Raw genomic sequence first — 21411 nt, forward strand, 5'->3', positions numbered from 1 at the left:
ATGGCTGCTCAAAACAATTGCAACAAAGACCCCAATGAGAAACATGGGGATAAGGGCAAAGGTAGGTCTCATTTTTTATATGTAACAGAAGGCTATTCACAAATTAAGATAACAGGTACATGTTTTATAATTTGATTTATAAAGTTGTACAAGGAAATGACAGCTTTTTCTTTTGCGTTAGAGGTCAAAGCGAGCCCTGCACACTCCACTGTGGCTTTGATTGAGGAAGAGCAGGAGGACGCAGACCCATGGGATCTGCCAGAGCTGAAGGACACAGGGGTCCCATGGTCAGGTAAGGAGCTGTAACATTATTAGCAATTAAGCCCACAGTGTTGTCTTATCCTTGTATTTTAAAGGGCGACCAGATTAGATATGAATGGTGAGTAAGTAATACATTTACATGCCTACTGATGGATCACATATAGCCTACTGTAGATGTGATAAAGCGTCCCACATAACATTGTTACATAACCACACAGGAGCTGTTTTTTTTTAACAGTACATAGCTGTACATCAAATATGAATACATTCAGGGAGAGTGGGGACAGTTGGGACAATGTCTTTTTAGCAAGTTAGAAAGCAACCACGCCTAAGCCATTCACCATACTCACACTCAGTCACACCCTCTTTACTTTCAATTTCAAAGTGAAGGTTTTCTGAGTATTCCTCACATTTTATTCACAGCTCTGAAATCTAGAGTTTAAGAACATTTTTGGCTCTTTTGTTAACATTTTTTCGTTACATACAAAAACAAAAACATAGTTGAAAAGCTGATTTTCTGCCCTATCTGTCACTGCTAGTGTTAGCTATCTTTGTAAGTAGCTAGCACAGGAGTCCAAAGTGTGCCTGCTCTCCTGGGGGCATTTGGGTCCGTATCATTTATAGTTCCTACCATGGTACAAGTCAACATGAAACAGATAAAAACAAGACAAAGGCTTTTCCTGACTGAATAATTCAACCTATAGCTCATGTTTACTATGATTTTGAGTCATGTTCATGCTGAGATCTAGACTGCTGAGATGTATAAGTATATTTTGAATTTGCAGGGTTTAACTATTTTACTTTTTAAAACTCTCAAGTTGCTCTTATTTATTTTTTATTTTTTTTACATTTAGCCTAAGGCAACCACGTTGAGCTGATAAGTACCACTGAGATGAAGACTCAGGAGACAGCCTTTCATATCTCAGTAATTCTTGAATACATAATAACTTTACAAATGTTTATTTTTTTTCCTCAAAGAATGTGTGAACAAGTAATATTGTCAATATAAGGTGCTTAGATTTAGACTGCATTTTTTTTCACTTTAAATTGTTATTATTATTTATTTACTTTTTTTTTTAAGCCTAGAACAAGGTGTCCCAACCGTCCCAGAGTGGAATTTTAGGAAAATTAAAACTTGAATGTTAGCAGACACCGGTATCAGTTCAAGGATCATATTATTTTTGTTACTGTTTAAGTAGTCTGTGAGTAATGGAGGGTAATTTGGTGTTGATATATAAGTGTTCCAATCAACCCCGTTCTCCCCCGACATGTCTAAAAAAAAAGCCACAAATAATCAGCTTTAATTTGATGTTGTTAAACAATGAAACATTAAAACTTGCGGTGCATACTTCTTGTAAGTGCTCTTGTTGGCTGAACTCCAAGACATAATTGCCTCATTAAATCCAATCAGTATTATTGCTCAGATTATTTAGAAAGACTAGAGGTCATAAATAATAATGGATGTGATAAAGACAGGAGCCACGCAGACAGCTGAGCTGCTGACACACTGCAGGCACAGATTGTTTTCTATGACTCTCAGCTCTGTGGGCTGTGCAATACGTATTTTACACAGCTGATATGTTAACATGTCATAGCAGGAAAACCACAGATGGGATTACTATTATTAATAAGGGCTACGCTCCATCTAGCTGTCAGTCCCAGGGTTGTATTGCTTTGCACGCTGGCTCAACAAATGGCCTACTGACACAATTAAATAGATCAGAGCCATTGTTTATAGTATTAATCAGATCTGTGTTTTCCTGCGATGACAAATGTGAATGTCTGCCATGAAAAAAAGGCCCATAAAGGAAATGTTGGAGAAACCTCTAAATAAAAAGTGTTTTCTCTTTTTATTCTGTGTTTAATCCCATTCACGTTTTGTCTCTGTCCCAGCTCTGGATACCAAGGGGAAGGTGTTGAGAGTGTTGGTGTCGGTGGGGAAGTTGGTCCTGCTGCTGGGTTTCCTTTACATGTTCATCTGCTCTCTGGACATCCTCAGCTCAGCGTTCCAGCTTGTTGGAGGTAACACTTAATGTAATGATGACCCATGAACTTTTGAACTTCTGAACATTTTGACTTGTCATAGTAGGAGAACTTGTTTCTGATAACATTAATTGCTTAATGTTTTCTGCTGTGACTTGTCATAATGTCTTCTGTGAGGAAGTCTTTGTCTTAGCCACAAGAGCACAGCGTTACACTGGGATTTATATTCTATCACTCTTCACAGCAGTCATTTTTTGAATATGCTCCTATGTTCATCCTGTCCAGGTAAAGCAGCAGGTGACATCTTCCAGGACAACAAAGTTCTGTCCAACCCTCTGGCTGGACTTGTCATTGGTGTCCTGGTCACTCTGCTGGTCCAGAGCTCGTCCACTTCCTCCTCCATAGTAGTCAGCATGGTCTCCTCTGGACGTGAGTACAGGCCTCCACACTTTACACAAACACAAATATGCATTTGCAGAATACATACAGTATGTATGAAAGATGACGCTGGAGGTGAGGAGGAGGACTGATGATGAAGGAGTCCTGTGCTGTTTTGGCAGTGCTTACGGTCCAGCTGGCTGTTCCTATCATCATGGGCACCAACATCGGCACCTCTGTCACCAACACACTTGTTGCCATGACGCAGGCAGGTGACCGCAGCACCTTTCGCAGGTAATCATTTTTCAGGTCACGGATGGCTACCTTTCACTGCCTGTCTTTGCAATTCTCATGAACACTGTGTTCTGCTGTGAACAAGAAGAATATACAGACATAATCAGGACAAATGCTACACTCACATGCAACATGATGCATGACCTTGATGACTTATTTTATTGTAACACATTGACCTGTTATAAAAATAGACACAGAAATTCTTAATTTAAAAAAAACCCACCCTGATAAATTTGTACACTGGTGACAAAGTCCTAGATTCATCAGAACAGCACATGCAAGTTCTGCATTTTACAGATCTAACATAATTCACAGTCTGAAAAAAAAGTATGGCACATACATAATGGCAAGAACTAAGAAAAAAAGCCTTTTGTAAGGTTTTATTTGAAGTAGATGAAATTTACAATCCATTAGACTGTCATTATTTAACCTACATAATTAAATCCTTGCCCTAAAATATACAGATTTGTCATGTTTTATCTTTCATTTCTGATCCTTAAGTTGGTCTGAAAAATTGCAAAACCACAAAATTTGGAGACACATTACCATTATCATATAGTTTTGCTTACCTGCTTGCTGAATATGACTTTTTTCTGGAAAGCAACAATATGTAGCTCATATTACTTTGCATTAATCTACCGCCTCTCACTCTGTACCCAGGGCGTTTGCAGGGGCCACAGTGCACGATTTCTTCAACTGGCTCTCTGTGCTGGTGCTACTGCCTCTGGAGGTTGCCACTGGTTATTTGTACGTGGTCACCAAGCTGATCATTGACTCTTTCAAAATTGAGAGTGGAGAGGCCCCAGACTTGTTGAATGTGATCACTGATGTCCTCACTGAGTCAATTATAGAGGTACAACGTCATTTCTGATGGTGTTAACTGTGCAAACTACCTTCAAAAATTAGCTTTGCAAATTTATGAGGAAGAAAATAGACCTTAAGGACACACAATCTAATCATAACCATTGTTTGTTTTACATGAAAAAAACTCCACAGGGCACCTTTAATATCATTAGACATGATTGTTTTTTTACAAATATCTGAAAGACTTTATCTCAACACCATTATAATTTTGAAATTCAGCGGTCAGTACCATCCAGAGTGAATTACAATGAGCTGTAATGTTGTTTAAGGAGCCTCAGTTGGCAATGCAGTCAGTGCATCTAATGCCTGGATCAAATCTCTAACCTTTCACTAGCAGATCAAAGATGCAAAGTGCAAACTGTAAATCACTTCTTTTTTTTTTTTGCAAAATATCAGAACAGCTACAAAATCCGAAAAAAGAAAAAAAGAACTGTTTTATGCAACACTGTGTTTAATCCATTTGTACAGACAGTACTGTCACTGGTAGAAAAAAAAACTTTGCATTAAATGAAAGCTAGTGTCCTGCCAGTACAAAAAGCACAGCTAGTAGTCTGCGAGTAGTCATTTAGCTTCAGGGTTAAGTCTATAAACCTGTCACCACTGATTACCAATCAGTTCCTCCCTGCAGGTGTATGAAATAACCTCCTCTGGGTAGATGGTGTCTTTTAGCAGCACTAACTGTGTGGTAAACAGATTGTATAACTGCCATCCTCTTTAGTTTGCCCCTGAGCTCAAGACAGAAGGTGAACATACTGTAACAGTAGTCGTATTGATAGAGCAGATACTGCACCGTTGTTGGGGTTATCTATATGGGCCACTACTGAACTCCAAAGTACCTTCTTCTAACTTAAAACTTATCTTAAAGGGGGCCTATTATGTAATTTATTAGGGTTCATGTTTGTGAACATGTTTACATGCTTGAATGTTCAAAAGGCAATTTATTCCTTTATACTTTCTGTGCTGGAACACCTGTATTCACCCTCTGTCTGAGACGCTCTGTTTTAGTGTCTGTCTCTTTAAGCCCCCATCCCGAAAAAGCCCAGTCTGTTCTGATTGGTCAGTCATTGGGAATTACTTTTACATATGTTTAATTTACTTCTATTTTTAAAACTCTGGCCACATTTAATAAGAACATGCAACATATCCTCATACATTAGTTTGTATAAAATCAAACGTATGGGCGTCCCATGAATGATGTTACTAATAAAACGTAAAGTTACTTTCCATAAAGTTACTTTGGTTAGGTTTAGGAAAAAAGACATGGTGATGACAGACCCTAAAATGAAGTTCACTTGGTTTCACATGGGTCTGAAAAGTGGTGTCATCCACCACCCCAACCTGCTACTTTACATGAACTACTTCTTTATTCATTCCCGTCAACGCACTGGCCACATGATCGCAGCCTTCCCAATTATGTGGGTTATACGCAAATTACTGGCTTGGTATACATATGAATTGTGATGCATTGACACTCTAAAATTATATATACATATGTATATTTCTCTCTCTCTCTCTCTATATATATATCTATATATATAGATATGATAGAAAATAAGGAAATGCATAAAAGGTCCCCTTTAATGAAATCACCAGTGCATTGGAAAGATGAAATGCCATTATTCAGCATCATTATCTTCATCATGGTTTTATATTTCTGTACATTTGTTCTCTTTCTCTCCGACTCAGTTGGATCAGTCTGTTATTAGTGGGATTGCCACTGGAGACCCAGAAGCCAGGAACAAAAGTCTCATCAAGATATGGTGCCAAACCTTCTCCAACACAGTAAGAACAAAACATGTCAGCCACAAACCAAATATCCAAAAATATCCGGAAGATTATAATCTTTGTCAAACTGCCACTGTTTTTTTGTTTTTAGACTTTAATGAACGTCACAGTGCCTGGTCCAGAGAACTGTACGTCTCCGTCTCTCTGCTGGGTCGATGGCAACTACACCTTCACACTGAAGAACATTTCTGAAACGTACAATGTCAAGAAATGTAAGACCAGTTTTCACAGAATTAATGAATTTTGTCAATGCAAAAACAGTAATCTATACATTTAACCAACTAAGCATCTTAACTATGCAGCTTCAGTGTATTGCAGATTCAATGTATTGAGTTCATTTACAAGAGAAGCAGACAGCTGTTTCAAGCAAAAAAATATTGAGCATCTACCAACACATCAACTATAACTACTTTATTAGTGATAAAGTATATGAATGTGTGTTTTTCAGGTTGTTGTGGAGTTCTTTTGCCCCCTAGTGACCAGAAATAAACATTATTGCAGCTTTAAAACAAAGAGGATACAAATCATTGCCTGTTATAGAGTCATTTCATTTTCATTTCAGAACTGTGTGTTTTTGTCTGTGTGTCCACAGGTAAGCATCTCTTTGTGAACGTGAATCTGCCTGACCTGGCTGTGGGTCTGATCCTGCTGGCTCTGTCTCTGCTGGTGCTCTGCTCCTGCCTCATCCTGATAGTCAAGCTGCTCAACTCCATGCTGAAGGGACAGGTTGCTTCAGTCATCAAGAGGATCCTTAACACTGGTGAGCGGCACTGCACACTGTATCTTTTAAATAAAAATGCATTGAATGTGATTGCTTTGGTTAGTCATACATGAATGTTGTGTGTCTGTTTGTGTGTGTGTGCAGATTTCCCATTTCCATTTGGCTGGGTCACAGGTTACATTGCTATTTTAGTCGGAGCTGGCATGACCTTCATTGTGCAGAGCAGTTCGGTGTTCACTTCTGCTATTACTCCACTTGTTGGTGAGGTCATTCATTCATCCATCCAATTCATTCATCTCTATGTGTTTTTCATTTTAAAAATCTGTACCCCGTTTTGTACTTGAACTTACCATAAATTGATGATTGTGCCTTATTAATGTTTCTGTATCTTGTTGTTTAGTCTGTGTGACATCTTAGCAGTAAAAGAATGTAAAAGATAGGTTGAATGCAGTAGGGTGATCTACGGAGCACATAGGGAGCAAGATTTGAAGCTGATAAATGTGACTAATTCCTGGTAAAACAGGAAAGACATAGGAAGTGATGGTAGTGATAGTAGACCAAGAGAGGGTGTTAAAATATGTATCTTAATCTGTGTCCCATTTCTTTCGATAGGTATTGGTGTCATCAGCATAGAAAGAGCATACCCATTGTCTCTGGGTTCAAATATTGGCACAACCACCACAGCCATCCTGGCAGCTATGGCTAGTCCTGGAGACACACTGGCTAATGCTCTACAGGTCAGTAATTCACACAAACAACACAAAGTGCACACTTGTAGAATAACCACATTCACGGTTTTATTAGGTTTTATATTAACTGATTTTGAGTTATCAGGGATATGAGAATGATCAGGTAGAGTAAGCTCGTTTTTTTCCTACTTTGTATTTCTGTAAATATCATTCTAAACATACTTACTTTTAAGGGAATTTAAGCTGTTATCATTTTCATACATAGAATAAAGTGTAGTGTTAATGTTGTAACGTTATAATGTTTCCCTACCACCTTGGTGGCTGATCTCATCTTCTTTTTCCTCTGCTACTTCTGCTGCCTCTATTGGTTAATGGCAGGTAGCAACTGGTATTTAAGGTGCATTACTTCCCCCTTCTACAGCCCTATTTATGGTTTAATTATTTCAAAGATTTATAAAAGATTTACTATATTTCTATCAGGGCAGATTATATCAAGATAGTTATTAGTATGGCTTTATCACCCAGCCCAAGGACACCATGTTAGTTCAGTTCCAAAAGTCACACAATAACTAACTAACGGCAATGGACCAGCAATTCCTCGTGTTCTGGGAGGTAAAATTACTGTTTTTGTTAAAGGAGTCTTTTGGATGTGTATGGAGCCACCAGCAAAATTTATTTTGACCATCTAAAAAAAGGACCACCTAAAAAAATCAGTATGAGTTTGTATCCGTCAGATAGCTCTGATGTAGAACCAAAGCTGTTCTTTTACCCTCTTTAAAGCCACCAGACTCCATTGAGAGAAACAGTTATTCTAACTCACAGCACACAGGTCTACAGCCAACTTGAATGTAGTTTGTTTGTATTATTTTCTTATTATGTGACTTTTTTAATAAAATAGTATGTATTTAGTATCAACAATAATGACTGAAGCATATCAATAAAGCCTGTCCACATTGTTTGCAGATTGCCCTTGTGCACTTCCTGTTCAACATCTCTGGCATAATTCTGTGGTATCCAGTCCCCTTCACCCGCATCCCTATCCGGCTGGCTAAAAGCCTGGGCAACATCACGGCCTCCTACCGCTGGTTCGCTGCTGTCTACATCATCTGTTGCTTCTTCATTCTACCGCTCTTTGTCTTCAGCCTGTCGCTGGCCGGCTGGCAGGTATTGGTGGGTGTTGGAGTACCTCTGGTGGTCATGCTGATCACCATCATGGTGATTAACATGTTGCAGAAACGGAAACCCGGGTGTCTGCCTGCAGTACTGAGATCCTGGGACTTCCTCCCTCTCTGGGCCCATTCCTTGGCTCCCTGGGACAAAGTGGTTGGTGTGATTACTGCCAAATGCTGTTGCTGCTGCAAATGCTGCCAGGTTGCTGCTGACGACCAAGAACACAGAGACAAAGAATCTGTGAAAAATGACAAGAAATCACACCCAGCAGTGTACGATAACCCTGCAATGAGTGCAGAGAAGGAGATGGAGAATGAGATAAATTTAGAGCTAAAGATTCTGAAAATGACCCGGCTTTGAGATTTCATATATTTGTGTGACTGTTTGTGTATGATGCAAAGAAGTGCATTGGTTATGGACCAAATCAATTTAGACAAAACTCTTAAATTCAAGTAATATTTATGTCATTCCTTCAGTGTAAGACTGGAAATTCTATGTAAGAAATTCTAACTCTCAGCGAATCAAGAGCCAGACAGAACTGATGAAAACTGAAGTGGCCTTTAAAGGATAAAGCTGGCAATATTCTTTTTTTTGGTTCTTATTTTTAACAAATCCCACAATGCATTAGTCCATTTCTCAGCTTATCTCGTCCTCTGCTTGGAGGGGAGGAAACTTCAGGACCATTGTTTGCCCAATTTGTGGATATTTTTGGTTGCTTGTCTTATTCTTTGAATTAGCTGCTAACTGCTTTTTAAGCTTTTTTTAAGTCTCCCAGGGTTGGGTGGCACCCATAAAACATTGTCAAAATGTTATACCTGTCCCATCCTATCCCCACCAGCTTCAAGGCGAGACGACTCTGTTCCCCCATTCCGCAACTGTACCTTTTATATGGCAAGGCGGAATAATGGCACCAAAATGGCAGTGTATAAGGGGCTAATGTCATCATGTTAGCATGCTAATGTTAGCATTTAGCCTTTCAAAGCTGATTGTAGATTCCTAAAGCCCTATCTTACACATAGCACAGCCCAACTGTCATTGCTACTTTCAGACCAATGCAGCTGTCATTTTTACAGTGAGCGCCCACATTGTGTAAGAAGCAAATGTACTTGTGACCATCTGTGCACTCATGGGTGTGTAGGTCTTAAAATGAGGTGTGGTCAGGTGCAATGTTGGCATCTTGCTATTATGAGGCAGCAAAGTAATTAGTCATTGACCAACAAATACATGGTCTAAAGTCAATAGTGCAGTATTTTCCCGCTATTTAAAGGGCGTATTATTCAGATAGTAAGATGTGCCTACCTGGTTCACCGGGTTCACAGTGCACGTACACTTGTTACATACACACAGACACACGGATGTATTGCACAGGTGGGTGAAATAATACATCATTAATGAAGAAAACATTCATTATATGTTCAGATTATGCACTGCTTAACTAGCAAATCTGGAGTTGGACACACCATAAATGCACTTGCACCATGCACTTTAGACAATGCACTACATTTAAAACGGCCCTTTAGTCTTCTTGGACACAGAGATCTATGCCATGTGGAGATGTAATCAGGCTTTGGCTCCACCATCAGTGCTTGTTAGTTCAATTAATTGTAATATTTGGTCTTTTAATGGGATTTGTGGACAATAAAAAAAAATAAAAAAGTATTACTAGTACTTTTGCTCTAATAGGCTGAACAAACTGCCACGTAGATGGCATTAAATAATTATTTTATAATTATTGGTTATTGGATTTTATCTTATAATGATAATACTAAAATGATGAAATACAAATTGTTTGTATGTATTCTAAAGCTGAATAAAGTCAATAACTTGCATTCATAATAAACAGTTATTAAAAGAACAGAGGCAAGCTACTCCAGGTTGTAAAAATGTGAAAACCCTTGAGGTTGCCATGGCCTCTGTGCACTTACAAACACATCTGCAGAAAACCTTCTAGACAGAGAGCAGGTTTGGTTTGACAGACACAGACTTTGAAAATAATGAACAAATATGTTGATAATGTTTCCACATTTCTGTCAGGGTAATCGGGGTTTTTTTATTCTTTTTTTTGTTTTGTTTTGTTTTTATATATATATATATAGAGAGAGAGAGAGAGAGAGAGAGAGAGGGGGAGAGAGAGAGATAAAACTGTGTATAAAAGACACATTGAGATCCTTACCACATCGTTTTATGGTGTAAAAATTATTTTGTAATTAAGAGGGATAATTGTATTCAAGGAATATGGAGATTGAAATTTGATGGATGTGCATCTTACTAAATGTTTTTAACTCTCAATGTTTAATAATGGATTGTATATTGTGTCTCCATAATACCTTTATGAACATTTAAAAATAAAAGATTTTACCTAACTGAAAGATTACATTTTTTTTCTGCTCACCTGGCAAAAACAACTACACCTATCGTTTTAAATGTCCCCTCATTAGCAAAACTTCTATCTGACTCTGTGTAATGGGTATGATAAGAGACTATTTATTGCTCTTCTATCTCTGTTATCTGAATATTTTTCTGAGTAAAGCATGTCGGGAATGAACAATTATAATAAAAGGGAGGAGGTCTGGGGAAACACAGCCAGTGTCCAGGAAAACTACTGTGCTGACCGCTATACTGTCACATGTCACTAAACCATGTGCAAACAACAGGAGATGGATTATCAATATGTCAATATGGAGGGTGCACAAGTGTGCTAAAGCGCACGAACAACCACGAGACACTTTCCACATGGTCAACTGACACTCAAAGTAAATATGTACATTTACTCAAGTATTGTATTTCAAGCGCAGTACTTCCTGCTGAAATGTAGTGAAATAGAAAAAAATATCTCAAAATATACTTTAATGTACATTTAATGGAACTTTATACTTTAACTCCACTACAACTACATTTCTGAAGGAAATATTGTGCTTTTGCCTTTACTACATTTATATATTTACTAGTTACTTTGCAGACTAAGATTTGACATAAAACAACATATGATGACTTTATATAACACAGTGTATCATTATAAATTAAACCCATTGTTCCCAACCTCTTTAGCTTGTGACCACTCACAAAAAAGCAGTGTAGTCAGGGCCCCTTGCTTCAGATGTCCCTATGTTGTTAGCAGTTCCACCTCTGAAACTTGTAACATAGTTTTATTTAAATAACTGTTCAATGCTCAAATAGATAAAAGTAGGGATATTTCACAAAAAAAGCAAATGTCAGAAAAGTGTCAAAAAATGTGTTTGTGTGGCAGAACTTTGTCTTTTTCTTCTTTTCACTCCCATTAATCATCTCATGACCCCTCAAATTTCTCATGTGACCCTTTGGAGGCAGCCCGACCCCTAGATTGGGAACCACTAGACTAGAATATCTATTGCTGGCTACTGTATATAAAGCAGTTAAAGCCAGCTCCACATAGCTGCAACTACTGTATAATAATATATGAGTCCTTGGAGAGTAATTTTACTTTTGACACTTTAACTACATGTTACTGGTAGGATTATAAATATAAAACTTTCATTTTTACATTGTTGTATATGTATGAGATCAGAATTCTTCCAATACTGCTAATTTCAAATGAGTGTTTTACTAAACCAGGTTGCACCATCGAGTCTTTTTTCTAATGCTTGAGGAAATTCGGGGTATCCCCTTAAATTACTGAGAAATTTCTACCTCTGCTATTGAGAATGTCCTGACGGGGACAAAGACAACACCGAGCAGGACCGCAAGACGCCTGCAAGGAATGGTTTGTTCAGATGAATGTACAACAGCCTCTGCTCTACACTGCCAAAAGGATATTTACACCAGGTACTGCAAGAATAAGGCAAGGAGAATCATTAACAAGGATCTCAACCAACCAGATAACAATTTTTTCTGCATGTTTATGTTGGGAAGAAGGTACCAGATAGGTACAGGAAGTGCTTCTACCCTCAGGCCACAATTAATTAATTACTTATTATTCCTATGCAACATATTTACACTCCCAACTCATCAAATACCGACACTTGGGCAGTGACCTACATGTCAAACTATGACTCTCTAGGCATCCCTCTAGTGTCAGTTAGCATGTTACTTTGGACCCACCTTTGCAGTCTTTCTCACTCTTTATACTTCAGCTAAGTGTCAAAAAATGAGGCAGCCCAGTGTTTCTCATACCAATGCTAAAGGTGCCTCGGTGTGTGCCTGACGTAAAGGGGCACTGCACAGATGTAGGTGTTTGACGTGTTGGGAGAGACACCAGGTTGTCCTTTTCTATTTAAACTCCTTTTAATGCATAAATTAAAGGAAGTGGTGGGATTACATTTCACTGGAACTGTAGGGTTACATGTGACAAATGAAATTGATTGATTGAATGATTAATGCATTGTTTTATTTAGTAATTAAGAAATGTTTAAATTGGTTGCTAGGATACATGGGTAGCACCATCCAATCAAAAAGATAAGTAAACTCGAAGTCACTGTAGCAATACAAGCTGTACTTCCAAAAATTACAGTTTGTTTGTTTTATTGTGCATAAATGGAGCAATATGTATGTTTCACAAGTTTAACATCAGTGGGAAGTATTTGATATGCTAATCTATCTGATGTTATTCAAACATTACTGATGTTGGGATTCACTGGACCACAGATGATTTGTCATTTGTTAAAATCTAAACTGGACATGTGAAGGCCTTTCCCTTTGAATCTTGCCATCTGAAATAGTAAGAGACCTCATGTTCTTTGTTCTTCAAACAAAGGAAAGTTATTTGGCCCTTATCTCCAAAGGATCCCCCATTTTGTCACCTAAGTGAGAGACCAGTTATCAAACCTGATTGGACAGTACTTTCACATTGACATGTGACTGTCATCAGGCAAGACTCGTGCAGTCTTTCTCCTGGACCACAACCTGCATGCTCACAGCAGGAGCAAAACCTGGTGACCAGAGAAGTTAGTGTGCCAAACACAAGGTTTGCAACTAACTTTCCAGCGACAAGGAGAACCAAGTTGAGTTAGCATCCCAACATCTAACTCTGCAAGGACCCCAAGTGACCAGCTTCCTTGGATCTTCACCTTCAGAACAAGGACATAGAAAAGACTGCACCTGGAACCACAGCTCTTTCCAGCCTTCCTCTGCTGGCTAGCAGCACACCACAAAGCAACAACTGGGCATAGCATTATTACAGTTATACGAGCTAAGCAAGACTGTTTAACTTTGCCAGTTATGATTTAATGCTGTTTATTGACTTATTGTTGTGATTGTTTGCAGCTAGGTCATTGTTTAGTTGGCTTTGCCAACGCTAAGTGATGTTAGTTTGCCAATGCTTTTCACAGACAGGGTCTTGCATGCAACCAGACATCCTCTGCACTAATCCAGACCCTTTGCAACACGAATCATATTCACCTAGACTCACTTACAAATAGGCTTTCAACAGAGCTAATCCCAACAAGGCAACTCAAATTTCACTCTTCTTTTCCTTTGTCTTTGTCCTGACCACACCGTCAGGCAGACCTCCCCCGATCTGAAGCCAGCTTTGATCTGGCCATCTTGTAGTTCTCTGTTGTCAGCCATTTTGTTTTGTAGGTCAAACAGCCCTTTGTTTCACACACCTGCCTTGTCTGCTATGTAAAGAACTCCAAAATCCTTAAGGCTTTACTATCAATATAGGTTATGATTATTAATTTGATTATTAATCAGAATTCCAAATTGATAATTGATCGAGACTGATATCATAAACTCGCTATCATTTTTTTCCTTTTTGGGAATGGTGCCCCCTGAGGTGATTTAATGTATATGAAGTCACATTATTTAACATAATTAATAATTATTATTAATAATTATTAAGATCTTCTCAGTATACATCATTAGTAAACAGCAATTTATCGAGTGTCAGGTCAGATGTGTTTTTCATACGACCTAACTCTGACAGGATTATCTATAAGCATTATGTTACTTTGTCAGTAAGCTTTGAACTCTAAGTAACAACTAATATTTGTGGGGGAAATAGTATGTTTGATGCAGCCTGTTTTAATATCGTGATGTGTAAATCTCCACTTGGTAAACCTTTATTGTAACTGGGACAGTGTTGAGTTTAAGAATAAAGCAGGTACTATTAGCTCCTCAACTCTCAATCTACAGAGAAGATCAAAAGAGCGTGGTCTTTCTCTGTTAATGATAAAACAGTGCACTCACCCACGGTGTCATGGCATCTCAGCACGTGACAGGGTGTGTCGTTGCTACTGTATGGTATTACCAGTCGCAATGACTGTGCAGAGGGCGCACCTATTGATAGGCCTGCACACTGATAATCTTATCTGTCCCTTAAACTGTAACAGTTTTCATGCTTGGGCATCGCTGGGGCATATTTTTAAGTCTTCAACATCTAGTTTAAGAAATCATATGAACTAAAATGATGAAACTTTTTTGTTACTTCACTTGGATGTATGAGATTCACTGTGCAGAATTAGCTGTTTTCACATTCATCTTTACTCGCCGAATATTGGTTCCAGTGATGGCAGTGTCAGCAGACGGAATTGAGACGAGTCGGCAACCAGTCATGGGCCAAATTATTTCTTACAACATGCCGAGTTTGGGCCAACGCTGGGCGTTTAATTAGCTTGATTCTGGGCCGCTAGTCATGCCAAGTCTCAGCCAAGTCAGGCTACCGAACGTGGCACAACTTACTTGTTCCAGGGTGCAGGGTTTGGGCCAATGCTGGGCCATGCTCCCCCTTGGTAACATATTTCGCAGCCATGGTCTCAAATTCCACTGCTACGCCGATGACGTCCGGCTTTACATTAACATTGAATCCATCACCACTGAAAATCACTCCATTCTGTCCACCTACCCCAATGAAATTGGATCCTGGATGTAAGCCAACTTTCTCAAACTGAACTGTGAAAAATCTGACATGATCATCATTGGTCCCAAGTCCCTCCCCAAAACCATTCACAACTTCTGCCTCACCATTGATAACTCCACTCTGCATTCCTCCCCACACACCCGCAACCTCTGAGTTATTTTCCTTTTTTCCTTTTGCTTTCTTCCACCTAAAAAACATGGGTCATCTCTGCCCATCACTCTCCCCCTCTGCTGCCGAAACTCTCATCCACGCCTTCATCACATCCAGAATTGGCTACTGTAACAGCATTCTTTATGGTATACCATCCAAAGTCCTAAATAAATCCCAATACATCCAGAACTCTGTTGCTCATCTGTTCACCCATGACCGCTCCGGTGATCACATCACCCCTGTCCTCCAGAACCTCCAGTGACTCCCAGTCCCATAATGCATCCAATTCAAAGTCCTTCTCTTCACTCATAAAGCCCTCCATGACCAGACCCTCTCCTACCTCTATGACATGCTCTACCCACAGTACTTCGCACAGTCTCTGCTACTCTGAGACCAACCTCCTGATTCCACTACCCAGGACCGGACCTAGGGTGACAGAGCCTTCTCCATAGCCGCCCCCTCCCTCTGGAACTCTCTCCCCAAACACACTCAAGACTGCCCCGACCTCTTCCAGTTCAAGTCATTCAATACAAAACTGCTTTTAATGTGTGACTAGTGATGTGTGTATTTTCGTGTATTCTATTTTACCATGTACCATGAAAAGTGATCTCTGAATAAAATTTATTATTATTTTTCAGTGACTGCAGTGTCGGCAGACGGAAGTGGACGAGTAGATGTGGCTTGATTCTAAGTTGCTATCATGCCAAGTCTTAGCAAAGTCAGGCAACCAGATGCAGCATGACTTATTTCTTCCATCGTGCCATTTGAGGCCAATGCTGGGCCAAGTCAAGTTTTTTAATAATGGCTGGTGATTGCAGTGTCAGCAGATGGAAATAGACGAGTTTATTTTGCTTTATTCTGGGGCATCATTCATGTGAAGTGTCAGTGGGGCAGCCAGAATCAGGCCAGTTTATCGCACACTATTCTGAGGCGTCATTCATCCCAAGTCTCAACCGAGGTGGGCAACCAGTAATGGCACTAATTATTTCTTATTTGCCAAGTTTGGGTCGATGCTGGGCCAGGTCACTTTGGCTATCTGGGATGTAATTGTACGTTCCTTTTAAACAAAATGCAATTTGATTTTTCCCAAATATTTATTTTCAGTCATGGGTGCATGGGCAAGATATCTGTAACCATAATGAAGTTTCAAAGGAGACATCCATGAAATTTTGAGTGAATATATTTAATTCTTACACTGCTTTCTGTTGGCAGTGCGATTTGATTAGCATTTTATTTTATTCATTCAGAGTGCTAAAGGGTTTTCATGTATTCCCATTAAAGACAAGAGAGATTAAATAAAAAGTCCAGATTTGTGGACTAAAACATTAGAACATCAAACCTGTTTGACTGACCAACACTGTCATCTAGTGTGCAACAATGAGAACAACATCAGTGCTGACTGAGGGAGAGTTAGAGACGATGAGGATGATGCCAGTTGTATTGTGCATGTATAGAGTTTAATACCAATCCACAACAGAATTCATCTTAGTCAGCATTAAAGCAGCTGTAATTGATATTTGTATATTGACAGCAGATTACATGACCACAATGTAGAAAGTGTCATTCGTAAGGGAAAACCAATCGATCCCGCAGTTCATTTTAGTCATTGAGGACAAAACAACAATTCGACAAAACAAAATAATTTATTACTTTCAAACCCAGAGGCAATTTGTGGTTACAGTCATTACAGATAACTGATGTGCATTTCACACACACTGTACACTACCACTACTAAAACTACAGTACCTCATTACTACATCCACTACTCACTAGAACTACCACTTCTAGTTAAAGTAAGACTAAAGTACGACATACAGTGAAAACATCAATACATTAACAAACAATACATCTGCACTCGTAGCACCATTCATTGCATTATACTATAGACGTGAAGAATAATTTAATCTAGTGTGGGCTACTGCATACTTCACAGGCTTGTGTTTCCATGTGCCTCTCTCTGAAAGCCTGGAAGAGGCCATTTCATACAGGACCACTAAAGCTGGTCACTTGTGCAAGGATTTGTGCCTTAATAACTTCGGCCAGACTTTTTTCTTTTCCTCTTTTTTTTTTTTGATCGTCGCCTCCTTTTCTGGATTCAGGGGAGTTGTTGCACCATTCTAAAACAAAATGAAAGAGAAAACTGTTCTTATGTGGATGACAGAGGAGTCTTTATCTTAGAAAGGGACGGGTCCATAGTAGGCGACGTATGCGGCGACGATGCCTGCAGTTTCAGCCATCTCGTCACAGGCGATGTTCAGCTCACACACCTCTCTCAGGCTGGATGGTAGAGGAGAGAAAAGAGGTTAGAAAGGTTGTAAATGTAAAATGTTTTTTTGACTCTAGGTAGGAACAATGGGTAGGAATTTATGTTAATATTAATTTGTACAACTGACTGAATTGCAGCAAATCTCAAGTCATACTATAGCTGTGCAGCATGTATTGTTGCTTAGTGAGTCTGCTTCATCTAATTTGAATAAATGATGTACCTCTCCAGCTGCAGAGGGGTGAGGTCTCCTGCAGGTGCAGCTCTCCTTCTCCTCAGGAGGACAGCAGCCAAGTCTCTCTTCATGACTGGAGCAGCTGAGGAGACAAACAACATAAACTCAGACTTTCTTTCTTTCTTCATGATTTTCTTGTTTTACAGTCACACTTTAAGTAATTTTGAAACCATGCAAAAACTCTTTCTGGAGACAAAAATGTTGCTTACCCTCAGCTGACTCTGATGAAGAGGAAGAGGAAGAATCGGAGGCAGAGGAGTCGGACTCAGAGGACTTGGACTCAGAGGACTTGGACTCAGAGGATGAAGAGGAGGAGGAGGAGGAGGAGGAGGAAGAGGAAGAGGAGGAGGAATTAGATTCAGAGGATTCAGAAGATTCAGAGGAAGAGGAGGAGGAGGAGGAGGAGGAAGAGGAGGAGGAGGAAGACTCGGAGGACTCAGAGGAGGAGGATGAGGAGGACGAGGAGGAGGAGTCGGAGCTGGAGTTAGAATCGGATGCTGAGTCTGAGGAAGAGTTGGAGTCGGACTCGGAGGACTCGGAAGAGGAGGAAGAAGAGGATGAGGAGGATGAGGAGGATGAATCAGGGGCGGCAGGGTCAGCAGCGGCAGGGTCAGCAGGTGCAGCATCAGCAGCTGTGTCGGCAGCAGGGTCCACAACAACCTCTGGTTCAACAGCTGAGGATCACAGAAAATAACACTTTACTATACACAGTCAGTCAGTGCCTGCATTGGTGGAAATATAGAGGTCAATATCAGAAATCACAGCAATGATGAGAGGACTTTGTCCTTACCTCCCATGGACCAGCACACTGACAGAAGAGCGCAGATGGCGAGGAGAGTGAGAGTCTTCATGGTGCCTTGTAGTTAGGGTCTCGCTGCAGACGAGTTGCTTTCTTGGTTGCTCGCTTTTCTTAGCTTTCCTTCGATGGCTTGTTCTGCTTCTTTCCCCCAAGTCGAGGTCAATATATACTGAAGTCCACCTCCTATGTCAGACCAGTGATAACCCTCTGATTGGTTGGGGAGTCAAATGTCACCGTTTCCGCTTTCACTTGTCATGACAGCTCCCCGAAAACACCCACGCGGCCCTGGCACACATAGTCCAAAAACTCACTCTCCCGCACACACACTTACACGGCCACAAACATTCCTGGTATTCAACTGTACGCACAGTGCATGTAAACCTATATGTATGCATATGGCCTCCACTTGACATTAAAGCCAGTCCAAGACAAACAGATTTACATGAGGAAAGAGGGATTAACCAAAGGGTATTCCCCTTTTCCATGATGCACACGCACAAATATCATCACTCATAAATATGATAACCTTTATTTCTGAAGAACTCCTGTTTTCCATAGATAAATGGCAAATTTAAATAATGAACTGACATCTTGAAATAGTTTCTCTCTCTGGCTTTTGGGTAAAGTGAAGAGTAGTTTTCTTATATTTTCCCCAACAAAAATGCCATCATTTCCCTGTCAATCATTTTCTGAGGTCAAACCAAATCATTTTTATACCCGTTGTGTTTACGAATCCTGTAAATCCCCTTCAAGTTCCCTCTCACCCCTCATCACTCAAGTATAAAAATACTACTACAAACCCCGGAAAGTCTAAACCAGTGGTGTTACTGATCTCTATAAAATACCCCTCAGATGTGATTGCATTTTAATGCAAGACCCGTTGCAGAGTTGCCTCTTTAACATCAAGTTTACCAGTTCTCCCATTGCTGTTATGTTGCTACACTCCTTGCCCCAGATGTGATCTCCCACCCCCACAAACCCCAAACTATAGCCTGAGCCGACCACAAGCTACTAATCGAGTGACACGGAACAGCAGTGAGCCTCGTTACGCGACAGAGCTTAATTAGAGTGTTGCAGAGTCCCACCAGAACCACAGTCAGTCACTATTTACAGATGCATCTCGCTCCAGCTCCCGCCAGATCCAGGCACGGTCACGGCTTACCAATGCCAACCAGCATCGGCCCGATGCACGGCCTGACTTGATGTATTTCAGCAGATATACAGCTAAATATAAGCAGCCCCTCATGCTTTGGATGCACAGCGTTATGCATGCGGGTTTGGAGGCAGCTTTCTGTTTGTGCGATACAGTTTAAGCGTGGCTTCAGCTGTGGTTTATGATAAAAAAGAAATGGTATTTGGAGTTTGCTGCTCGATCCTAGACCATATTGCAAGTTAAACACTGCCTAGATAACCAAAAGTTTATGCACACATATCACTTCACGTATATATATCTCAGAGGGCCCCCAAACAGCTCCATCTATCATACAGTGAGAACTTCAGTGCTGCTGCAGGGTGACCTTGGTGTCCTTCGTGTTTCATACAGTCTAGCGTTATTCCTGGTGTCAGGGATTTGTCTTGGACTGCATGCCATGTAATTTCAATGTCTAGTCCAGTGTCCATTTTTGTGGATGCATTTCGGTGCGTGGGGGAGGCACATTTGAAGAAAACAATTGCCACAGCATGTCTGGTGCATTTCTGCTTTTTTCTGGGGTTTTTTGTATCTTGGCTCTGAAATCATTTCATCTAGACAGTGAGTAATGCTCCCGTTTATATTTACTGTTGTTCTGGGTTTACACATTTCCGGTTTGTCTGGCAGAAACTGGATCACTTACAAGCACAGGTGCATATGTGATAAATATACTGTGTATGATCTTGGCAGTCAACTTATATCAGTAAAAAAACATCTTATGTTCTATATTAGATGATGTGTTATCCTCACAGGTCAGATATACTACTGTGTTGACTAGCGAGTAGGCCTGTATATTGGCACTCCATAACTTAACTAAACTTAACACCACCTAAATTAAGAATGCCAAAATATTATTTCCATGGCCTATAAAAGTTGAATTAATATTTGTGAACACAAGCTAATCTTTCATAAAGCCTGCTCCATAAACAATGAATGGGAGCCTGATTTTGTGGACCCACAGAATATTTGTCTTCTTTTTTATACACAAATGAGCTTTACTCTATTGTAGTGTTCTCAGCTGTGAAACAGGAAATGTACCCATATACATATGTATCTATAACATTTTTCCTAATTTATTGTCTATACAGAGCAGCTCCATACAAATTCTGCAAATTCTGAGTCTGAGCTCGACTCAAGCCGGCTGATGGTGTCACCTGCAGCTCATCTGGTTGAATCGCCAGCAGCTGGTTTGAGAATATAAAGCAAATCATCTGTTTCAACAACCAAGCAGCTTGTAGTGAAGTCCCCTGGTCAAGTCAACATGACCGCAGACAGTGTGTTTGCTAGCTGCGGCAGGTGCTCCATGCCCGCCAAGCCCTTTGTGTCCGTCCTAATGGTGTGCTGGTGCTGGACAGTGGGTCGCTGCTGCTGCTTACTGTATGAACTTATGATGATATACTGTTTAGTTGTATTGGTGTGAAATGGCAGGTTTTTAGAATGTTGTAGAAAGGCACATTGCAAGTAATTGCTTGTCTCAACTCGTCTCGTCGCGAATCTTTGGTCTGAACTGGGCTTTAGACCCTAGGAATTATATGTATTAAATCTGAAAAATTGGCTCAGTTCCCTTAGGTATTGACTGAAATAACCCAGTACCAAGTACTACTGAAACTTCTCCAGTCAAATCATACCTGCATTTGATCCTTTTTGGATCTAGATCAAGAAGAGATAACTAATGGTATGGTTTATCTCACAGCCAATCACCACAGGCCAGGGGCAGGTTAATCAGACGATGAGTCCTTAGACACACACACACACACACACACACACACACACACACACACACACACACACACACACA

The 21411-nt window shown here is 40.1% G+C and overlaps 2 protein-coding genes across 2 annotated transcripts; one reads left to right on the plus strand and one right to left on the minus strand.

Annotated features, from left to right (window-relative positions):
* slc34a2a (solute carrier family 34 member 2a) lies at positions 1-8806 on the plus strand. Its single transcript, XM_050044664.1, has 12 exons — positions 1-61; positions 182-292; positions 2155-2283; positions 2530-2673; positions 2805-2916; positions 3577-3769; positions 5467-5562; positions 5657-5777; positions 6158-6325; positions 6431-6547; positions 6899-7023; positions 7939-8806. Exons 1-12 carry the CDS (start codon positions 1-3, stop codon positions 8503-8505), a joined length of 1944 nt encoding a protein of 647 aa, XP_049900621.1. The 3' UTR covers positions 8506-8806.
* A 7764-nt stretch (positions 8807-16570) lies between these two features.
* bglapl (bone gamma-carboxyglutamate (gla) protein, like) lies at positions 16571-18558 on the minus strand. Its single transcript, XM_050044775.1, has 4 exons — positions 18416-18558; positions 17835-18299; positions 17614-17707; positions 16571-17404 (listed from the first exon to the last, which is right to left on the minus strand). Exons 1-4 carry the CDS (start codon positions 18474-18476, stop codon positions 17302-17304), a joined length of 723 nt encoding a protein of 240 aa, XP_049900732.1. The 5' UTR covers positions 18477-18558; the 3' UTR covers positions 16571-17301.
* Positions 18559-21411: the final 2853 nt, after the last annotated feature.

The sequence above is a fragment of the Epinephelus moara genome, chromosome 5 (assembly GCF_006386435.1).
Source record: "Epinephelus moara isolate mb chromosome 5, YSFRI_EMoa_1.0, whole genome shotgun sequence".
Taxonomy (NCBI): domain Eukaryota; kingdom Metazoa; phylum Chordata; class Actinopteri; order Perciformes; family Serranidae; genus Epinephelus; species Epinephelus moara.